General features: G+C 38.9%; 1 protein-coding gene across 3 annotated transcripts in view; it reads right to left on the reverse strand.

Annotated features, from left to right (window-relative positions):
• Positions 1 to 1,207: 1,207 nt before the first annotated feature.
• The window catches only part of ACVR1 (activin A receptor type 1), an 84,980-nt gene continuing 68,648 nt past the window's right edge, over positions 1,208 to 17,539 (reverse strand). For all 3 annotated transcript variants that reach the window (XM_088146581.1, XM_088146580.1, XM_007424450.3), the window contains exons 10-11: positions 10,100 to 10,230; positions 1,208 to 6,857 (exon numbers count right to left, since the gene is read on the reverse strand). In XM_088146581.1, coding sequence (XP_088002707.1) covers positions 6,723 to 6,857; positions 10,100 to 10,230 — 266 coding nt within the window. In that variant the 3' untranslated portion in view covers positions 1,208 to 6,722. The remainder of the gene's footprint in view (positions 6,858 to 10,099; positions 10,231 to 17,539) is intronic.

Consider the following 17,539-nt stretch of genomic DNA (forward strand, 5'->3'; position numbering starts at 1 on the left):
ATTATATGTGGGTCTACACCAGTTATTCTTCACCACTCAAGAAGGAACCTTTTTACCTTTTTAATACCATGCTTGTGAAATGGAAACCAGAATTCTTAAGTCAGTATTGCATACTATACATTGTATAAGTCATCGTGTTGCGGCCATCAACCTAAGGCCCAAAAGTCACTCCTGCCCCTCTGTATACCTCAAACAGTCTTCTTAAAATGCTGCATTTGTATTGTTTGCAAAGAGCTTTTCATGAACATCTTCTAAGATTTAGAACCACATTTATCTGCTCCAGGCTGCTTAGGAAATAAACTTTGGACTTTGGTACGTAGAATGACATGTTTGCCTGGCATCTTGAAAATAATGGCATATTGATTTCCCCTATGAGACACATCAGTCTATTTGTTTTGGAAATTTTCAGGTAGCTACTTCATTTTCCGTGAGCGTGTTTTCCTCCTGCACACCAATCTGGGAAAAGTACTTTGCAAGGGTGAAAGAGAGAGAGAGAGAGAGAATGCGAGCTTAACTGCAAACTAGGAGCTCGATACCGTATGTCCAGTGCAATACTCACGGCAGTTGAAAAACCATAGGACCTTTTTGACTAGCAGGCATTATAAAGCTCTGTCTGGGTTATTAAAGTAATGTCACTGTGAGCAGCTTTAAAAGATCTGGACAAATCAAACCTGATTATTATAACTGTCACATCAAGACGTAATTTAGAAAGTAGGTTTGCTTATTAAGATTAAAATACATATATACTGTATATATATATATATATATATATATATACATTTGTTTTTAATACAGATTTCGTAAACACCAGACAACTTAAGAGCCAGAGAATCAAATCAGCTTTGTGGAGGTAGGGGGACACCTTTCTTCTAATAACTCCTTTTCACAAGACTTTATATACATGGTAAAATTGTTTATTAGTTCAGCATCCAAGTAACTGCATTTTTAAAATAATAGAAATATATCTGCACTCTCAAGCCTTCATTGGAGGTTTTTCTCTGAGAGTTCCCACTAAAATGTTATATAGCTAATTGGCTGCATATGAACCAACCTTTTCTGCAATGCCCTATAGGAGGTGCATATGTTAAAGGGTGACTGTAAGTCAGTAAAACTGTAGAGCACATATTTATCAGTTTTTAATGACTATAATTTTATTTAAATTAAAATAACACTTAATATGTTTTATTAGGGTTATAATATACAATATATATAATATAACCCTACTCTAATTGTTGAAAAAATTTTGTACAAGAGGAGTGGAAAAATATAATTAGCTGATCATTACAGATGCCTTTAGATTGTCCAGCATCCATACCACCACCACCCTCAAGTTCAGCAACCTGGCTCCCAAGTTTAGCAATTTACCCCAGTTTCAGCTTTAAATTCAGTAAGTATTAAAGTTTTATTTTCCTACTTCAGCCTGCTCAACTGATCTTATTTGTAAGTCTTTGTTCAAACAAGGAATACTAAGGAAGGTAGCAGTTCAAAATGACGCTGAAAGTTGCCAGCCAGAAATGGTCGATGCTTCAGCAGTTCGAGTCCAGCCTTCGCGTTAGCAGGGTGAGCTCCTGTTTCCTCCCCAGTTCCTGTAAACCCAACAGTTCGAAAACTCACGTGAGTAGATAAATGGGTACTCTCACTTGGGTGGGAGGAAAAATGCTGGCAGCGCCTTGCAAAAAAGGAGTTGAGAGCAGTTGCCGGTAAGCGCGAAAAACCGCGCGTGCACGAAAAGGGCACGAAGCAACGGAAACCCCGCCTCCTGCACTCGCCAGCTGGGCTCTGCTCTAGGAAGGAGGCTCTGGCAAACCACTTCCAAAACACCTTGCCTTGAAAACTGCAAAGGACTCATCCAAGCAGTCACTGCAGAGTCAGTAACGACTGAGCACAGATTAAAAAAAAAAAAAAAAAGAAACTTCACATTACTGTATATCCAAGTGTGAGACGCAAACTATGGAAATACTAAATACAAGAAGTTTAGCCTGCAATTTAAAAAAAGAGACTTCCTAAATTAACATAATAACATTAATTCTTCCTTGGATAGAATTGACATTCTATTTAAAAACCAATTTTGCAATGCTGGAGTTTGCAATACCCTCTGAGAATAAGCATGTGACAAAAGAAAATGGTCCAAGTCTCCAAAGTCATTCCAGCTCCCTCTTCATTATGGAACTTTTGAATGCCAATTCTTAAGATAACTCCTCTGTTGTCCATTTGTGATACAAGCACATTTACAATTTGATTTTTTCCATTTATTGCTGCCATTTTCTAAGCAGGAATGCACGGTAGAGAGCAGGGTAACTGCTAATGAAAATCAAGTGAAGTGTGAGTATAAACATAGTAAATTGTACACAAACATCGACTAAAACATTAGAAATGAATAAAGCTAAAAAATATTGAATGGTACAACATGAGTGCTACAGCAGTGATGTACTCATCAACCCATTGATATTTGTTCTTCTCTTTTAAAAAACAATTTTTAATATCAGCTAAGAGATTAGGTAATATGTTGCCAATGAACCGAGAAACACTTTACACAAAAGTGCTCTAGACATTAAAATAGGAAAAATGGCTTGCTGATCATTATTTACTAATGTTTTGCCCTCTACATGGGGCTGCCCTTGAAGAGTATCCAGAAGCTTTAGCTGGTGCAAAATGCAGTGGCACAAGCAGTTGCGTGTGCCCCTAGGTCAGTACATGTTACACCTCTGCTCCATGAGCTGCACTGGTTGCCAGTTTGCTTCCAGGTCCAATTCAAGGGGATGGTTTTGACCTTTAAAGCCCTTCATGGCATGGGGCCGGGTTACCTGAAGGACTGCCTCTCCCTGATTACATCTGCCCGTCCCATCAGGTCAGCAGAGAAGGCATGCTGCAGATCCCGTCTGCTAGAGAATTACATTTGGCGGTTCCCAGGAGGCGGGCCTTCTCTGCTGTGGCGCCCGTCTTGTGGAATCTTCTCCCTCCGGAAGTGAGATTAGCTCCATCCCTCTTCACGTTCCACAAGTCCCTCAAGACCTGGCTATGTGATCAGGCCTGGGGCTCCCAGGGGACCAGGGAGATTTTGCGATGGCTCCCTTATTAATTTTATCCCCTCCTGTTTTGTGTGCTTTTATAGTTATTTTTACCTGTAATTGTTTTTTATGTATTTATTCTTTTTAATTGTTGTATGCCGCCCAGAGTCACTTTGTGTGAGATGGGTGGCTATATAAATATGATAAATAAATAATGATGCCAAAATCATTTTCATAAACAGGAGTTCCTACTGCCATCACAGCAGCAGTGTGTCTATCTGGGAACAGTCCACCTATGATCAAGTAAAGGTTTACTCTACTTTGTACACTGGATTATAGCATTTTGAAAAACTATATGCCAATTTATTCCTTGCTAAGTGAATAGAAGCACATTATTTAATGTATTGCATCCTAATTTCTATCAAAGTAATGTAAAACCTCTCTTGTAATGCATAAAAAGATTATTATTCTTAAACACTGCAACTTGCTATGTTTTAAGGAGAGGTTTTACCAGCTCCCCAATATGTTTGAGTCATAGGGGCCTAATTCTTCATACGGTAGGCATATTACTGAAGAAACGTAATCCCTGATACCTCAGACCAGCCTTCCCAAATCTTGATGCCCTCCAAGCAGCACAGCCATATCTCAACATTTGGAAGTTCAAATTCACAGATCTGGAGGGACGTTTGTTTTAGGGCGGCTTTGGACCTGAAAATGCAACTTAAAGAACTATGTGAAAAGGAATGCTTGTCCCATGATGTACAGTTATCAAATACTGAAATCATATACTGTATTGCTTTATCTATTATTTTGGCTAAAATGGCAATGGCAGCAATTTAAGAAGAATCTATTCCATTACAGAATTACCAATCAGGTAATTAATACAAGATTTCTGTTTTTCTGCATTTTGCAATTACCATAATTTGTAGACAGCAATTACTAGGAATATGCCAACATTTCAAATTTACAATATTTTTAGCCCAAAATGCCAAGTTTCAAGCTGTAAACAGCTGTTCCACATTCAAAACAGGCTGTTTCAATTTTACAGGAAATGTTTCAGTGCTATGGGCATTTCTAGCTTAACATGTTTCAAATTTGAAATGTATTGCACACCTCCTGCAATTACTATTCCAGGTATGATACGAACTCAAACACATTCTTTCTACGGCAGCAGTGATCCCCTAGATATTTTCTACATTCATGTAAATGTGTCAACTGCATTGTAATCCTCTTTAGCTTTGGACTACTTGAAAACAAAAAGATCTACCAAGATTATTAAAGTGAAGCAGCAAATCAGAAATAGTAGATGCACAGAAACTCCATCAGTCTGTAGAAATTGTTAAATAGCCATACAAACAAGTTAAAGATAGAGTATTTATTAGATGGATAGCCAGTCCTCTTGGAAAAGTTCATAAATATTAAATGGAGTTTGTTAAAAATTGGTAACTTCTCATTTATTTTTCTTTGATTTGGGTTGTCACCAAGCATTTTAACAAGTGAAAGTTAATTGGACAAGTTACAATTCTCTTAGAAAATACCAAGCTGCTTATCAAAACTATAGAAAGCTTAGGAAGAAGTATATCAAACACCATTTTTTATGGGTCCTTCCCAGCATTACTCTTCGCTTATTCACATATAAGTTGCCCCTTTTATGTGAACCTAGGGCCACAAAATTGTCATTTCTTGTGTTAAATATGAGGAAGAAGTGATTTAACTACTTTTCTGCAAGCAGGGAATTTTTGAGGTGGGGAATTAGTTCCTATCTACAATCAATTCAAATGCTACTTTTGAGACCACTTGGCAAAGTTCTGCACTGCAAAGGTAACATTTGAAAATCTACACTATATAGGAGATGCAAATAAATCCTAACAAATCATGGTATATCTATCCAATACTATACGAATGATGTCATATCTCCTTTTAGTGAAAGCAGTAGTATTTCACTGAGCACATAGCTGTCCAAACCAAAGCTCTTGTACACATCTCCCAAATAACTGTTATTGAAGCATATAAGATAGGACAGGGGATAATGAAAGCCTCAATTGTCCTGTCCTATTTAAAATACTCTCATTTGAAACCAAGTCCATTCAGCCTGTTTCTAGACAAGCCTGTGGGATTGTGCTGGTTTAATGTTCAAAGGTTGTTAGGTTCAGCATCCCTAGCTTTTACCTGGAAAGCTTCAAAAAGAGAGTAACTATAGTATAAGGCAAGGCACTGGGATCGAAGTTGTTTACTTGGGAAACTTGATATAAAAAAGCAGCCAGAACACATAATTTGGTTCGTCCATACATCACACAACAATCCATGCCATTATGAGGTCACAGCTCCAGAATGGATACCCAATATTGGCACCCCCTGCGTGAGGGACTGCTCCGGCATTCCAAACCTCAGAGACATCCCTTCCATCACATGGGCCAGAGAACACGACAGCTAACTTTCCAGCACAGCACAGGGTGGGAATCACCCACAGATATATGCTGGTGATGCTTCACCTTAAACATACTGCCTTCACCTTTAGCCCAGGAGGCACTAACAGAATACTCCCCTTCCATTTCACTGGGAAATATTCTCTTTCATTTATATAAGTAACTAATCAATAGGAAAAAAAAGCAAATTAAAACAATGTCTTCCCCGTCAGCATTTAAATGCTCATTACGTATAGCTGGCGGGGGTGGGGGGAGCAGCACTTTCTCATGACCTATTGTTTTGCTCTTTTGCTCAGCTGATCCCTCCTTCTAAATCAATAAGGTACTAGATGTGACATAATTTGGATAATGGCTTTTATATTTAGATATATATTTATATATATAATATTTATATATAAATGTTTTGCATATTTTGAACTGAAAATATGTTACAGATCACACGCATATAAAATGTGAAGCACTTAAAAAATTGTGATTAAAATGTCTAAATGATTCAACAGGGGAAAGAAACAGAACCAATTCAGATTATATGATATTACCAAAAGGAGGCTGTAAGAAATGATAGAAGCTACATAAAAATAAATTTTAACTGTATGCATTTTTCTCAGTTTTTTAAAAACTGTTAAATGCACTAGTAATAAATAAAATCTGCATGTTTCCTCATCAACAATAATTCCTAGTGTCCAGCATTATTGTAAACAGTACACATATGTAAAATGCAGCTTAACAAAATAAAAAAGAGAGAGAAGAGAGAGCGAGAGAGAGAGAAAGAGTCAGTTACAGGTTCGGTTGCCCAAGCTGATTTCCTATATTCAAAAACATAGACCAAGGAGTACAGAGCCAATCCTATTTTTGGCAAGTCAGTTCTTTAAAATTAAACTGTAACAGTGCAAGGAAGGAATGCAAGGAATCCCCTAGTGCAACAAAGAAGAGAAACACGGGCAATGTTGTGGGTTAAAATTGACCGCTTCCATGTGTCAAAGTTGGGAGCATCAAAGAGACAATTAACACTCTGTTTCTTTTTATGAACTGAAAAAAAATTAAAAGCCATGGTTCTAATGCCCCGATTTTGTCTTAGGACTCCTCTGTCTTCTTCCATAGGCCACCACAGATTCAGCTTGAAGTCTTTACTGAGTGGCCATTTGCAAAAATGCCACGACAGGCTCTAATCAAGGTTCGCATGGCTCTGTTTCCTCTCCGATGGCTGGTTGAGTATACAACTGTGCTGATCCCAGAGTTCAGCAAGCTGTTTGTCCTTCTTTGTATCTGCCAGCATCGTGGCTGTTTATCAACAGTCAGATTTGAGCTTGTCCAAGGAATTATCAATTTTGGTCAACGTCTTTTTGATACGCAAAGCTGTTAATCTTGCCGATGGATTGTGATACCAGCATTCTTTCATGAGCTTAGCAAGGGAAGTTAACGTCTGAAAAGGTAAACACACAGAAATATATTCAGAGCAGAATATTTTGAAGGCACTCCTCCAACCACACTTATTATCACCACTTTGTTTGCACCATGGAAAACAGTTGCTGAGCATAGAGAATACAGAAAACACTAGTAAACTATTGTTTGTACTCTAAGTCAGGGGTCCCCAACCCCAAGGCTGAGGACTGGTACCAGTCCGTGGCCTGTTAGGAACCGGGCCGCACAGCAGGTGGTGAGCGGCGGGCAAGTGAGCAAAAACAGCCACTCCCCATCGCTCGCATTACTGCCTGAGCTCCACCTCGTCAGATCAGCGGCGGAATTAGATTCTCATAGGAGCGCGAACCCTACTGTGAACTGCGCATGTGAGGGATCTAGGTTGCACGCTCAGAATCCGACACTTATTTTACTCCGTGCATGGCCCGCCCATTATTTTATTTAACACTTCCGTCTGTGCCTCTTTCCCACACTGCACGCTTGTCTCAGTCACCGTTTTGGTAAGCCCACAAGCTTTTTTTTTTTAAATCCATTCAATCATGTCTGAGTCTTAGGAGACTGCCTGGACAAGTCCTTGCAGTTTTCCTGGCAAGGTTTTTTCAGAAGTGGTTTGCCATTGCCTCCTTCCTAGAGCTGAGCCCAGCTGGTGGTTGCAGGGGAGTCGGATCTTCCATTGCATCGTGTCTTTCCGACATTCCTGTCTAGGCAGGACCAGCAACAGATTCCTATCCCCACGCAAAGCACCGCCAGCATTTCCTCCCACCGAAATAATAATAGAAGAATAATAATAATAGAAATAATAATAATAATAATAATAATAATAGAAATAAAGTGCACAATAAATATAATGCGCTTGAATAATCCCAGAACCATCCCCTCCCCCGATGGTTCAGTTGTGGAACAACTGTCTTCCACAAAACCGGTCTCTGGTGCCAAAAAGGTTGGGGACCACTGCTCTAAGTAATCATTACTATAAACCATGGTCTGACCCAAACTGGGACATGCAATCAGTTTCAACACTGAACCTAATTCACACACACAAAAATGATCAGTGGCAGATGATGGCTGTTTGAAATTGTTATTTGCTGATTCACATGAATTAGCATCTCTGCAAGGTACCTTCCTAGGAACTGTTCGCCATAAGTAGTCTGCACAAGCTGTCTCCATCAGCTGTTTTTTTTTTAAAGAGCCAAAGTAGCACTTGGTATTTTGCTTCCAACTCTAAGCAATATTTCAATTTACATAAAGTTATTCCTGTTGGTACTTATAGCGGAAATATAACTAATTCCATATGGAAAGTTAAAAAGCTTTCTATAGCTTTTTGGAATAGTTATATAATAATCTGTTGCAGCAAAAGCAACATCTCTTTACTAAACAAGTAAAATTTTGGAAAATCACTAATAAAGAAGGTACGTGGTCATAGCACTGATGAAAAAGTCAGGAAAAATTCAAAATGCTGTTATGGTTCTGTCCAATTTTAGTGAAATGTGTATAAAAAAAGAAGATACAAAGATGAGGAGAGCCAGTTTGGTGTAGTGGTGAAGGCACCAGGCTAGAACCCAGGAGACCGAGAGTTCTAGTCCCGCCTCAGGCACCAAGCCAGCTGGGTGACCTTCAGCCAGTCACTCTCTCTCAGCCCTAGGAAGCAGGCAAGGGCAAACCACTTCCAAGAAACCTTGCCAAGAAAATTGCAGGGATTTGTCCAGCCAGGTGCCAGGAGACAAAAGGTGACTCAAAGACATAAAACAAAACAAAAAACAAAGATGAGGGACACTTTCTTTTTTGCTGGTATCACCATCAATGTACTTCATTTAATAAACCCACTCTAAAAGGACAATGAGAATAACCTGGAAAAATACTAAAAAAGCAGATTTTTCCCAAGTTCATATTGAGCTGGAAGGTACACATGAACAGGAAAATCATAAAAAGCCCAAAGCATTTGAAAGAAAGATTCTCCAAAGAGTGCTCACTTGCTCTTTTTAAAAGAAAACAACAGTCCTGACTTGTTTGCCCTAAGAAAAAAATAATTCAAACCTGTTGAGCATTTTACAAATGACCTTTTCTGTTTAGTACCAGCCTAAAGCTTTATTCTTTTCCGGTCTTCCCCTTCTTCTATAGAGATAATTATACAGTACTCATGAATAACCCTTTTTAATTAAAAAATGTTGCTTCAATATTTAAAGCAAATAAGCAATAATGGGGCCTTCAGCTATTCCTGAGCATCAAATGCCTCTCCAAAGAGCTTCCAGAGGCATTTGTCTCAACTGGCCTACGGGAAGGAGAAGAGAGGCCACTGCTTGGAAGAGGAGATGTGAAATAGGAAAACAGCTGCACACAGGTATGCAGAAACTAAAAGCTCATACAACTGAACAGCCCTTAATTGATGTAAAGTATACTGTACTTCCTTTAGTCCTGCAGTCTCAGGTCAGCCAGGTGGAGCAAAATATTCAAGCTTTTTGTAACAGCTTCATCTTTGGCTGATGAATGAGGCCAGAATGGTTTTCGTCTTATCAAGACCTTCTTCCTATCTCCTGCCCAAGGGCTTATGCCTCCATTTGGCTCTGCAGGGCCACTCAGTGAAAAACTCCATCCCTGATCTTAGATAGGTATATTCTGCTTGCATTCTACAATTTGTAAGTATTTAGGTAAAACTATTATGCAGTCCTGGGGATGATAGGCTATATGTCTCTGCTGATTATATCAAGATCTTGTTAATGGTATTGTATACTGGGAGAAGCAACAATGTATATAAACATGTCAGATTTTTTGGAAGCCTGAAAGCTTTTTTCAATTTTTCTTAAAGATGATTCAGCCTGCAAATTTCTCTCTTCCAGCATGTAAACATGAGTCGCAGAGTTGTTTCTACAATGATTTTTCAGATGACACATTTTTCCCAATTTCAATGTAAATAGAATGGAAGGTACCAGAAGTGAGGGCTGAAGCCAAGACTTTCCCACATTATTTCCACCTACATCCAAATCCCTTGTCTTCCAGATAGGCTCTAGACCAAAGGTGAATAGATTTCAGGGGTGAGAGGTTCAGCTCCCTTGCCCGCATGCCTATTTTATTGTAAAAATATGACCACCCCCTGCTGTATTATGAATGGGAAAGATGGATGATTAAACAAATGTAATTACTGCCTCCACATCTAGTTTGGCCTATAGTCTAAACAGCAGATGGTTTTAACAATTCTTAACAGATGATCAAGTAGAAAATATATCAACCCATTACAGTAAGCACACTTACAGGGTCTGAAAACCATCTGTTGGGAATATTTGGCCTCTGCTGATCCACACAAACTACTTTTCTCATATCTTCAAAACTAGGATCATTAGGAACTACATCATAAAATGGGGGTTTGTAGTCTTCAACTATACCTATAACCAAAAACACAAGAGATATGTTATTGCACCAATATATTTTAAGAAGTTCATTAGCAATACAAAGTTCACATACTATTATAAAGGATTAAGCTTTGCCAATTGGAAGCTCTTGCGACATCTCACTGATATTATGAAATGAAATCCTAAGAGCACAATACAACCAAAGCATTAATCAGCCAGGCCTCCCCGTGGACTAGAAAATAGTTCTTGACTCTGCAAACATGTACATGTACAGAAAACAAATCATACATATGACTAAGCAGCAAAGCTATTACAGATTTGGAAAGAACAACTACTTAATATTTCTTTACATGTGCTTTCACACATTCTGCATTATCTATCTAGACCCAAACTAGCCGGCATAGAGTTCAGACGATGCTGAGTGGGGTGGGACAGTAATTACAATTGCCTACCACAAATCAGGTATTTTTCTGGAATAATGGCTGCTGCTGTGAGATACATCATCAAAACACTATAATAATTCTGGTGCTGCCTCTTGATGGAATGGCAGTAACTCAAGAATACAAGCCTCTGACTTGGGGGTCCTCTGGACTTATGGCTACTCTGGATGGGCAGGTGCAGATGGTAACCACGAGGATCTCTGCCCAGCTACTTGGAATGAGAGGACCTCACCTGCATCACTCTTTGTTTAGACGACTTCAATGTGCTCTAAATAGGGTTGCCTCTGAAGATGGCTCTGAAGCTGCAACTGGTCTGGAATGCAGCACCACTGTTCTTAGTTCATGTATGTCAGTATAAGCACATGACACCAGTGCTTCGGCCTGCACTGGCTCTGAGTAGTTTTTTGGATACAATTCAAAATGATGGTTTTAGCTTGTAAAGCCCTTTATGTCATGGCACCAAATACTTGTAGGACCATCTTTTCCAGCCAGATTCAACCTGCTTGATTCACCCAACCTGGGAGAAACTATTGGTTCCCTATTTCTCAAGGGGAAGGGAGGGGTTGAGGCTTATAACCACTGCTTCTCAGTGAGTATACCTACATTATAAAAGAGCCATTCTCTGGAAATCAGACTGGCTCCCACACTGGCTTTCTGTAAGTTTTTAAAAACAACTGTTCTGAAGAGCCTACAGAGGATAAAGTGATGCCATCAGTAATGTGGATGGAATTCTTGTACTGTTGCTCTTTGATTTTTATGATTTAGCTATTTTTAATTTTATTGTATTGTTTCCTTTATAGCTATAGTTAACTGTTGAGAGACTTTTGAGAGAGTTGAGTACTGTTGAGAGTCTTTCAGTTGTGGTGGATACAAAGCCCCCCTCCCCAAATAAATAAAATGATTTTGCACTCTGTATTTTAATTGCAGAAATATTCAGGGTAGTTTGGACGTGTGTTCCAATTCAACATTCCCTTTGAAACGTATCTTAATTTTGATCCCATTATGAGCTGGTCATGTACAACTATTATTAAAATAAGAGACACTTCAACAAGTTTCAGGAGGAAATGTTCAGATCAATATTAAAATTCAGTATTTAATTTTAAAAACAATAATATGGCAATTTACCCTTAGAAAAGTCTAGCAATGAGAAGACACACACACACATACACACTTACTTGCCGTAAAATTTTTAGTCTACTGTTGGTTTGCATCTTTTAAGAAGATCTTCTACTCAGAAATATTACCTGGCATTAGAGTTTTGTCATACATGGTTTTTTAAAAAGCCGATAGAAATAAACAGAAAACTTATTTTATCTGGCAGTTTATAATTATGTCACCGCATTTCAAAACTCACCAATTTGGATTTGCTTAATTCTGAAAGTTCTCTCAAATACAAATCGTGTTGGCCATGAGAAAAACAATCCAAAACCCATAAAGGCAAATTGTTTATTAGCCCAAGTGAAGTTTTACAACACAGCTGCAAAATTTTCAAGTTTCCAAGGACTCTTCGTTTGATTAAAAGGTTAAAACCCAAGAAAAAACAGAAGGGGGAAGAGGAATGTGCCTGATCTTCCTGCCATGCAGATGAACAGCCTTGAGAAATGCAAATGATGCTTCTCAGGTTCCTCAGCCTAGAACTTCCAGGAATACCCAGCCAGCATGGCCCCTGACTGGAGGACACCCTACCCTAGGGCATCTTCCAAAACTCATTAGGGACATGAATCAAGCAAATATTCATAAAGCCTCCCAATTTTGGAAACATACTCTCCAAATTTCAAATCAAAACAATTTCCAGACTTTGTGAGACATAGCAATCTTTTGGCAGAGAGATTCGGTTAGTGCTTCTGTACATGCAGAACAGGTTGTTACAGACACAGTGGAGGAATCAACTGGGAAAGTCTGTTCGGTACAGGACTTCCATTTATAGAACCAAATAGTTTATTTGTATGTTAGAAGCTGAAAATATTACAATAAAAGGAGCAGTTGTCTGGCTTTTAATCCAATGCATTTAAAAAACATTAAAAAGACAATTAATGTAGTCAAAATTTCATGGACCCTAGGGGACTGCAGCTGAGTCCAGAGGCACTGAAGAATGCCAGCAGGGCAATATTAACCTCTGACCTACTCTGTCATAATACCGTCACAATGAACCTTGACCCACTTTCTTTTCATTTCCCCAGAAGAAAAGAAAATGCCTTAAAGAGAATTGTCCTTGAATCTACAAAACAAATAATAAATAAAGATAGCAGGCCTATTTTTCTGATGCTAAGATCAGCCATCCTCAGCTTGGTGCTCTTGGTGGGACTGCAATCCAACAGGGCTACATTTTGCACTGCATGGCATTAAAAAAAAAAAAGCTTATTTTGACTTTACAATTAAATTCAGGTTAGAGTTAATGCAACGAAAGGAGACACTATCTCCATTTTTCTCTAAATAGAAAGGTGAAAAAGCTTTATTAATCTTTTTCCCTTACTTAAGATGTTCCAACCCCATCCCCAACCTTTAATATTCCCCCTTCTCAGCACAGCTGAAGACCTCATAAAAAGGCAAATGGAAAGTTCTGAGCTGTTCTGCTGTACTTGTGCCACCAGAAAAGATAAATTTGTTCTCAACCGTGCCCTGCTGCACACTGCTTAAAATGTTTAATAGGGCTACTGACCATTCATTCATCCAATCAGAAACAGCTTCTGAATTTTGCTAGAAATTTAACAAGCAAATATTCCCACATCAGTACAAACAACATTTATAAGAGCGTTTGTCAAACCAACCTCAGGAACAGTATAAATTCTGCCAAGCAGGCTAAAATTCCACCTATTTACAGAGCAGACAGTTACAGAAGCTAACAGCAGTTGGCCAATTTATCTGTGCTCAAAAGCTAAGCCCAGTCAGACCAGCTTGCTTGTTTGTTTATGCTTGTTTGTCACCTATTTGTAAGGCTCTAAACAGTTTACAGTTACAGGAACATAAAAACACAATCCCAATAGTCAATTCACATCCTATAAAACTCTACTTCTGCTGATGCCTAATTAGGTTCTCCTTCTCCAAAGGCCCTTCAGAAGAGCATCTTTTTTACAGCCTTCCTAAATGTCATCTTGACCTCAGAAGGAAACGTATTCCAAAGAAAGAAGGCCATCCTCCAGCTTGCTCCCCTCAGGGTGTGGGCACCAATAGCATTCTCCCCCAGCTGGTCCTTATTGGGCAGGAAGATTCCACTATCCCAGATGAAGCAAGCAGGCAAGCCGTATAGGGCTATAAAGGTAACCAGCACCTTGCACTGGGCCCAGAAGCCTCCCAGCAACTAATACAGCTCCCACAATGTAAGCATTCCAAGCAAGCAGCTGCCTTCTGCACCAGCTACAGTTTTCCAGGTCATATTCAGGGTCAGGCCCATGCAGAGCGAATTGCAAGAGTCTAGCAAGGAGATGACAAGGATGTGAGTCATTATCTTCAGTGCTCCTGGTCCCAGAAGGTTGCTGGAAGTTCAAGGCTGAAAAATCTAACAGTAACATGCTCTTGATAAGCCCCATTAGTATGGCATCACTCTAGAAGTCTCTTCAGACACTTCATCTGCCTAAGCTCCTCAATAAACTAAGGATTATTATTATTATTATTATTATTATTATTATTAACAACAATAATAAATTTATATGCCGCCCGAGTCCCAATGACTCTGGGCAGCATACAATCATTAAAACATTGAAAAACAAAGAACAATAGAACACACACACATGCACACAACACAGAAGAACAATGATGGCAAATAAAATAAACCCAGAAGGGAAAAGGAAAAAAGAGGCATCAGTCATCCTCTCCAAAGACCTGGGTGAAGAGCCAGTCTTAAGACCCTTCAGAACACCAGCAGGACTTCCAGGGAAGAAATGGCAAACTGAAGACAGCTCTGCAAAAAGCAAAGCTCATGACCATGGCAGAATGAAGATCCAGGGAGCAGACCAGCTCTTCTATAATCCTCTCCGGACAATAAGAGGACTTGAGATCTCCCACAAGTGCTCCAGACAGCTGCTCCTCATGAGGAGACCATAAGATAGCAGTTTCTGGTGAGTTCTGAGCACCGGGAGACAAGGGAATAACCATCTTGCTCAAACTGTGGATGGTACTGTATCTTTGGAAGAACACTGGGTTCACATACTTCCTTTTCTAATTACTTTTGAAAATTGCTTGTTAACTGCTTTTCAGCTATTAGGAACCTTTGGATTGACAGGTTTTACACCACCAGGTGAATTTTCTTCAATCCTTAGCAAAAGAAGTTTTAAATACAAGCCTAAGGACTTAAAAAAAAAATATTTTTTTTGAATAAACAGCAAAAAGGGTTATTAAAACTTTGATTTTAGATAATTATAAACAGACTAAGGTTCTAGATAAATTTGAAATAAGATTTTGGAATTAATTATAAAGAATCCTTCCTGTGGGAAAATGCTTTTGTTTTGAATTCTTCAAAAAAAAAAAAAGATTTTATAAATTGGACACTAGAGGGAACTAAAGATTATAATTAAAGGAGAAGAACACTCAAACTCAACTTACAAATACAGAATGAAGCAAAATATGTTAACATTGGACATATTGAAGGATATTTTTGAACAATGAACCCAGAGGTTAATTTTAAGAGTGTCTTCCTCTATAGATAGACTGTGTCTAAGAGATGTTATGGAAGAGGAACAAGTTCTACCTGACAAGATTGAGACTGAACTGAAAGTGGATTTTAAAATGACAGGCTACAAGAATGACATGGAAAAAGATGTTACACTGGACATGCAAAAGAAACTGGCTGATGTCTTAATAATTAAAAGAGATATACAAATAACAAATGAAGAGAGTGACCTGGAAATTTTTTCTATATTGGATTTACAAAAGAAGCTTCTTAAAGTTTTAAAGAATTTTATGAGAAGGGACAAAGAAAAAATAAAAATAAATCAAGAAATCAAGTTGTACGACATTATTTGAAGGGACTAAAGTTTAAGATTGTTAAAAGTTAAAGCAAGAAATATAAAGTTGGTTTATCTGATCAAGGTTAAAATAGATATGTTGCTATCTCTGGTAACCCTTAATGGACTTTTGCTGATATCAGGACTGAAATGATGAGGCTTTAAGGATTTGTTTATAGATAAGAGATGGGATATGGGAAGAAGAGATCATTTGTTGTATCTTAAGAGAAGATAAGTTACTAAAATTGTTTATACTTGTGATGAGGGGAAGTCATTTCTTTATATATTTCTTTTATTTTTCTTTACTATATTCTTAGTTTTCTTTCTTTTCTATTTTTCTATTTATTTTTTTCTTTTCTGAACCTTCTTTTTTTTCTTTTTTCTTTAGTTTGTATTAGTTTTATTGTTGTAATTGTAATTTTTAATAAAATTACTATAAACAAAACACCAGCAGGGTGGGAGCCATTCAAATCTTGGGGGGGAACTTCATTCCAGAGGGCAGGCGCTGCTACAGAGATGGCTTTAATACTATGGGAGACAGGTGGTCCCTCAAGTAACCATGCCCTATTGTGATGGAATCTATCTACAAAGAGGAGGGTGATGTGAGAGATCAAGGCTATCGGGAAGGAGGGAATGCATTCCAGGAAGAGAAAGGAGACAAAAGACAATACAGTCTTCAGGAGGAGAGTGGGAAGCAAAAGAGATTCAGGATAGCTACTCCCTAGAATCTCCCAGGGTATATCCACTTCTTGCAGTAATATAGATTTAGTCTGACAAATTTTGTCTATAAGGTGTAAAGAAATAAAGGAACTTTACTCAGCTAGACTGTTTCACCATTGTTCTTGGGCTGGGCTTAACACCTATGCTGTGTAGAGCTTTATAGGTAGCGACTAGCACCTTGAATCGCACTCGGAAGCAAACTGGCAACCAGTGCAGCTCACGAAGCAGAGGTGTTACATGGGCATACTGAGGCACGCCCATCGCTGCCAACACTGCTGCATTCTGGAGTAGCTGACGCGTCCAGGTGGTCTTCACTCCTGGACTGACACACTGGGAAAGACTGTTGGGAGAATGTTTTGTTTGCCTCTATGTTCTAGAAGTCAACAAGACATTGAGCAGAGCTGCCCACTAGATCTCTGAGAAATTCCCCAACTGGAAACCAATTGGAACTATTAATTACCTGGAGTGGACCAACTGAATGGGTCCATCTACCCTACAGATGGCAGTGGTGGCTATCAGCCACAAGGTGACCAGTGATCTGACCATGGCTGAACAGATATTAATGACCTCCACCCTGAAATCACACAGTAGTTGCCCTTAGGCAAAGACCAGATATATGCATGTCCCCCAATGTGAGTTGGGACCATTATGACCACCCAGAACTCATATGGGCAAATCTCAGACAGAGGAATTCCTGCATCTTCACCCAGCTTTTGGTAATTCAATCCAAGTCCACACTCTCTTCCATCACAAGGTTGAAGAGTCTTATTATCTTATTATCAAGAGATGTGACAGACAACAGAAAACACAACTTCTAGCAATCCAGGACCTAGAATCCAAAACTGATGCTGAGGGGCTGAAAGTAGGAATTTTAACATTTCCTGTCTCACTACCTCTGTAATAGCCCCTCCCTTGCATCCCATCATAATGTCCCTTCAGAAAAGCTCTAACAATCTGGCTTTTCAAACAGGCCAGGGTGATTTGTGATTCTCACTAGTGGATGATGAGTGGTTGGAACCTATGTGCAACTTTTTGTCCCTAATGCATTGTAACTGTGTATCTGGTATTGTATTTTTATAATGTTATAACTCTCCATACTGCCTTGAGTCTTTAACTCAGTCAATCAATGTATCTCCCTCTGCCCAGGGCTACAACGTTCCTCCTCTTACTCTCCAGTCCCCTTACCCCTTACATGATTTCTCTCAAACTCCATTCCTCGCAACTTTCCCAATGGTGTATCCA

This window comes from Python bivittatus, unplaced genomic scaffold (genome assembly GCF_059951505.1).
Source record: "Python bivittatus isolate LINGU-HERP-01145 unplaced genomic scaffold, Pbiv_v1 ctg000480_np1212, whole genome shotgun sequence".
NCBI classification, from domain to species: Eukaryota; Metazoa; Chordata; class Lepidosauria; order Squamata; family Pythonidae; genus Python; species Python bivittatus.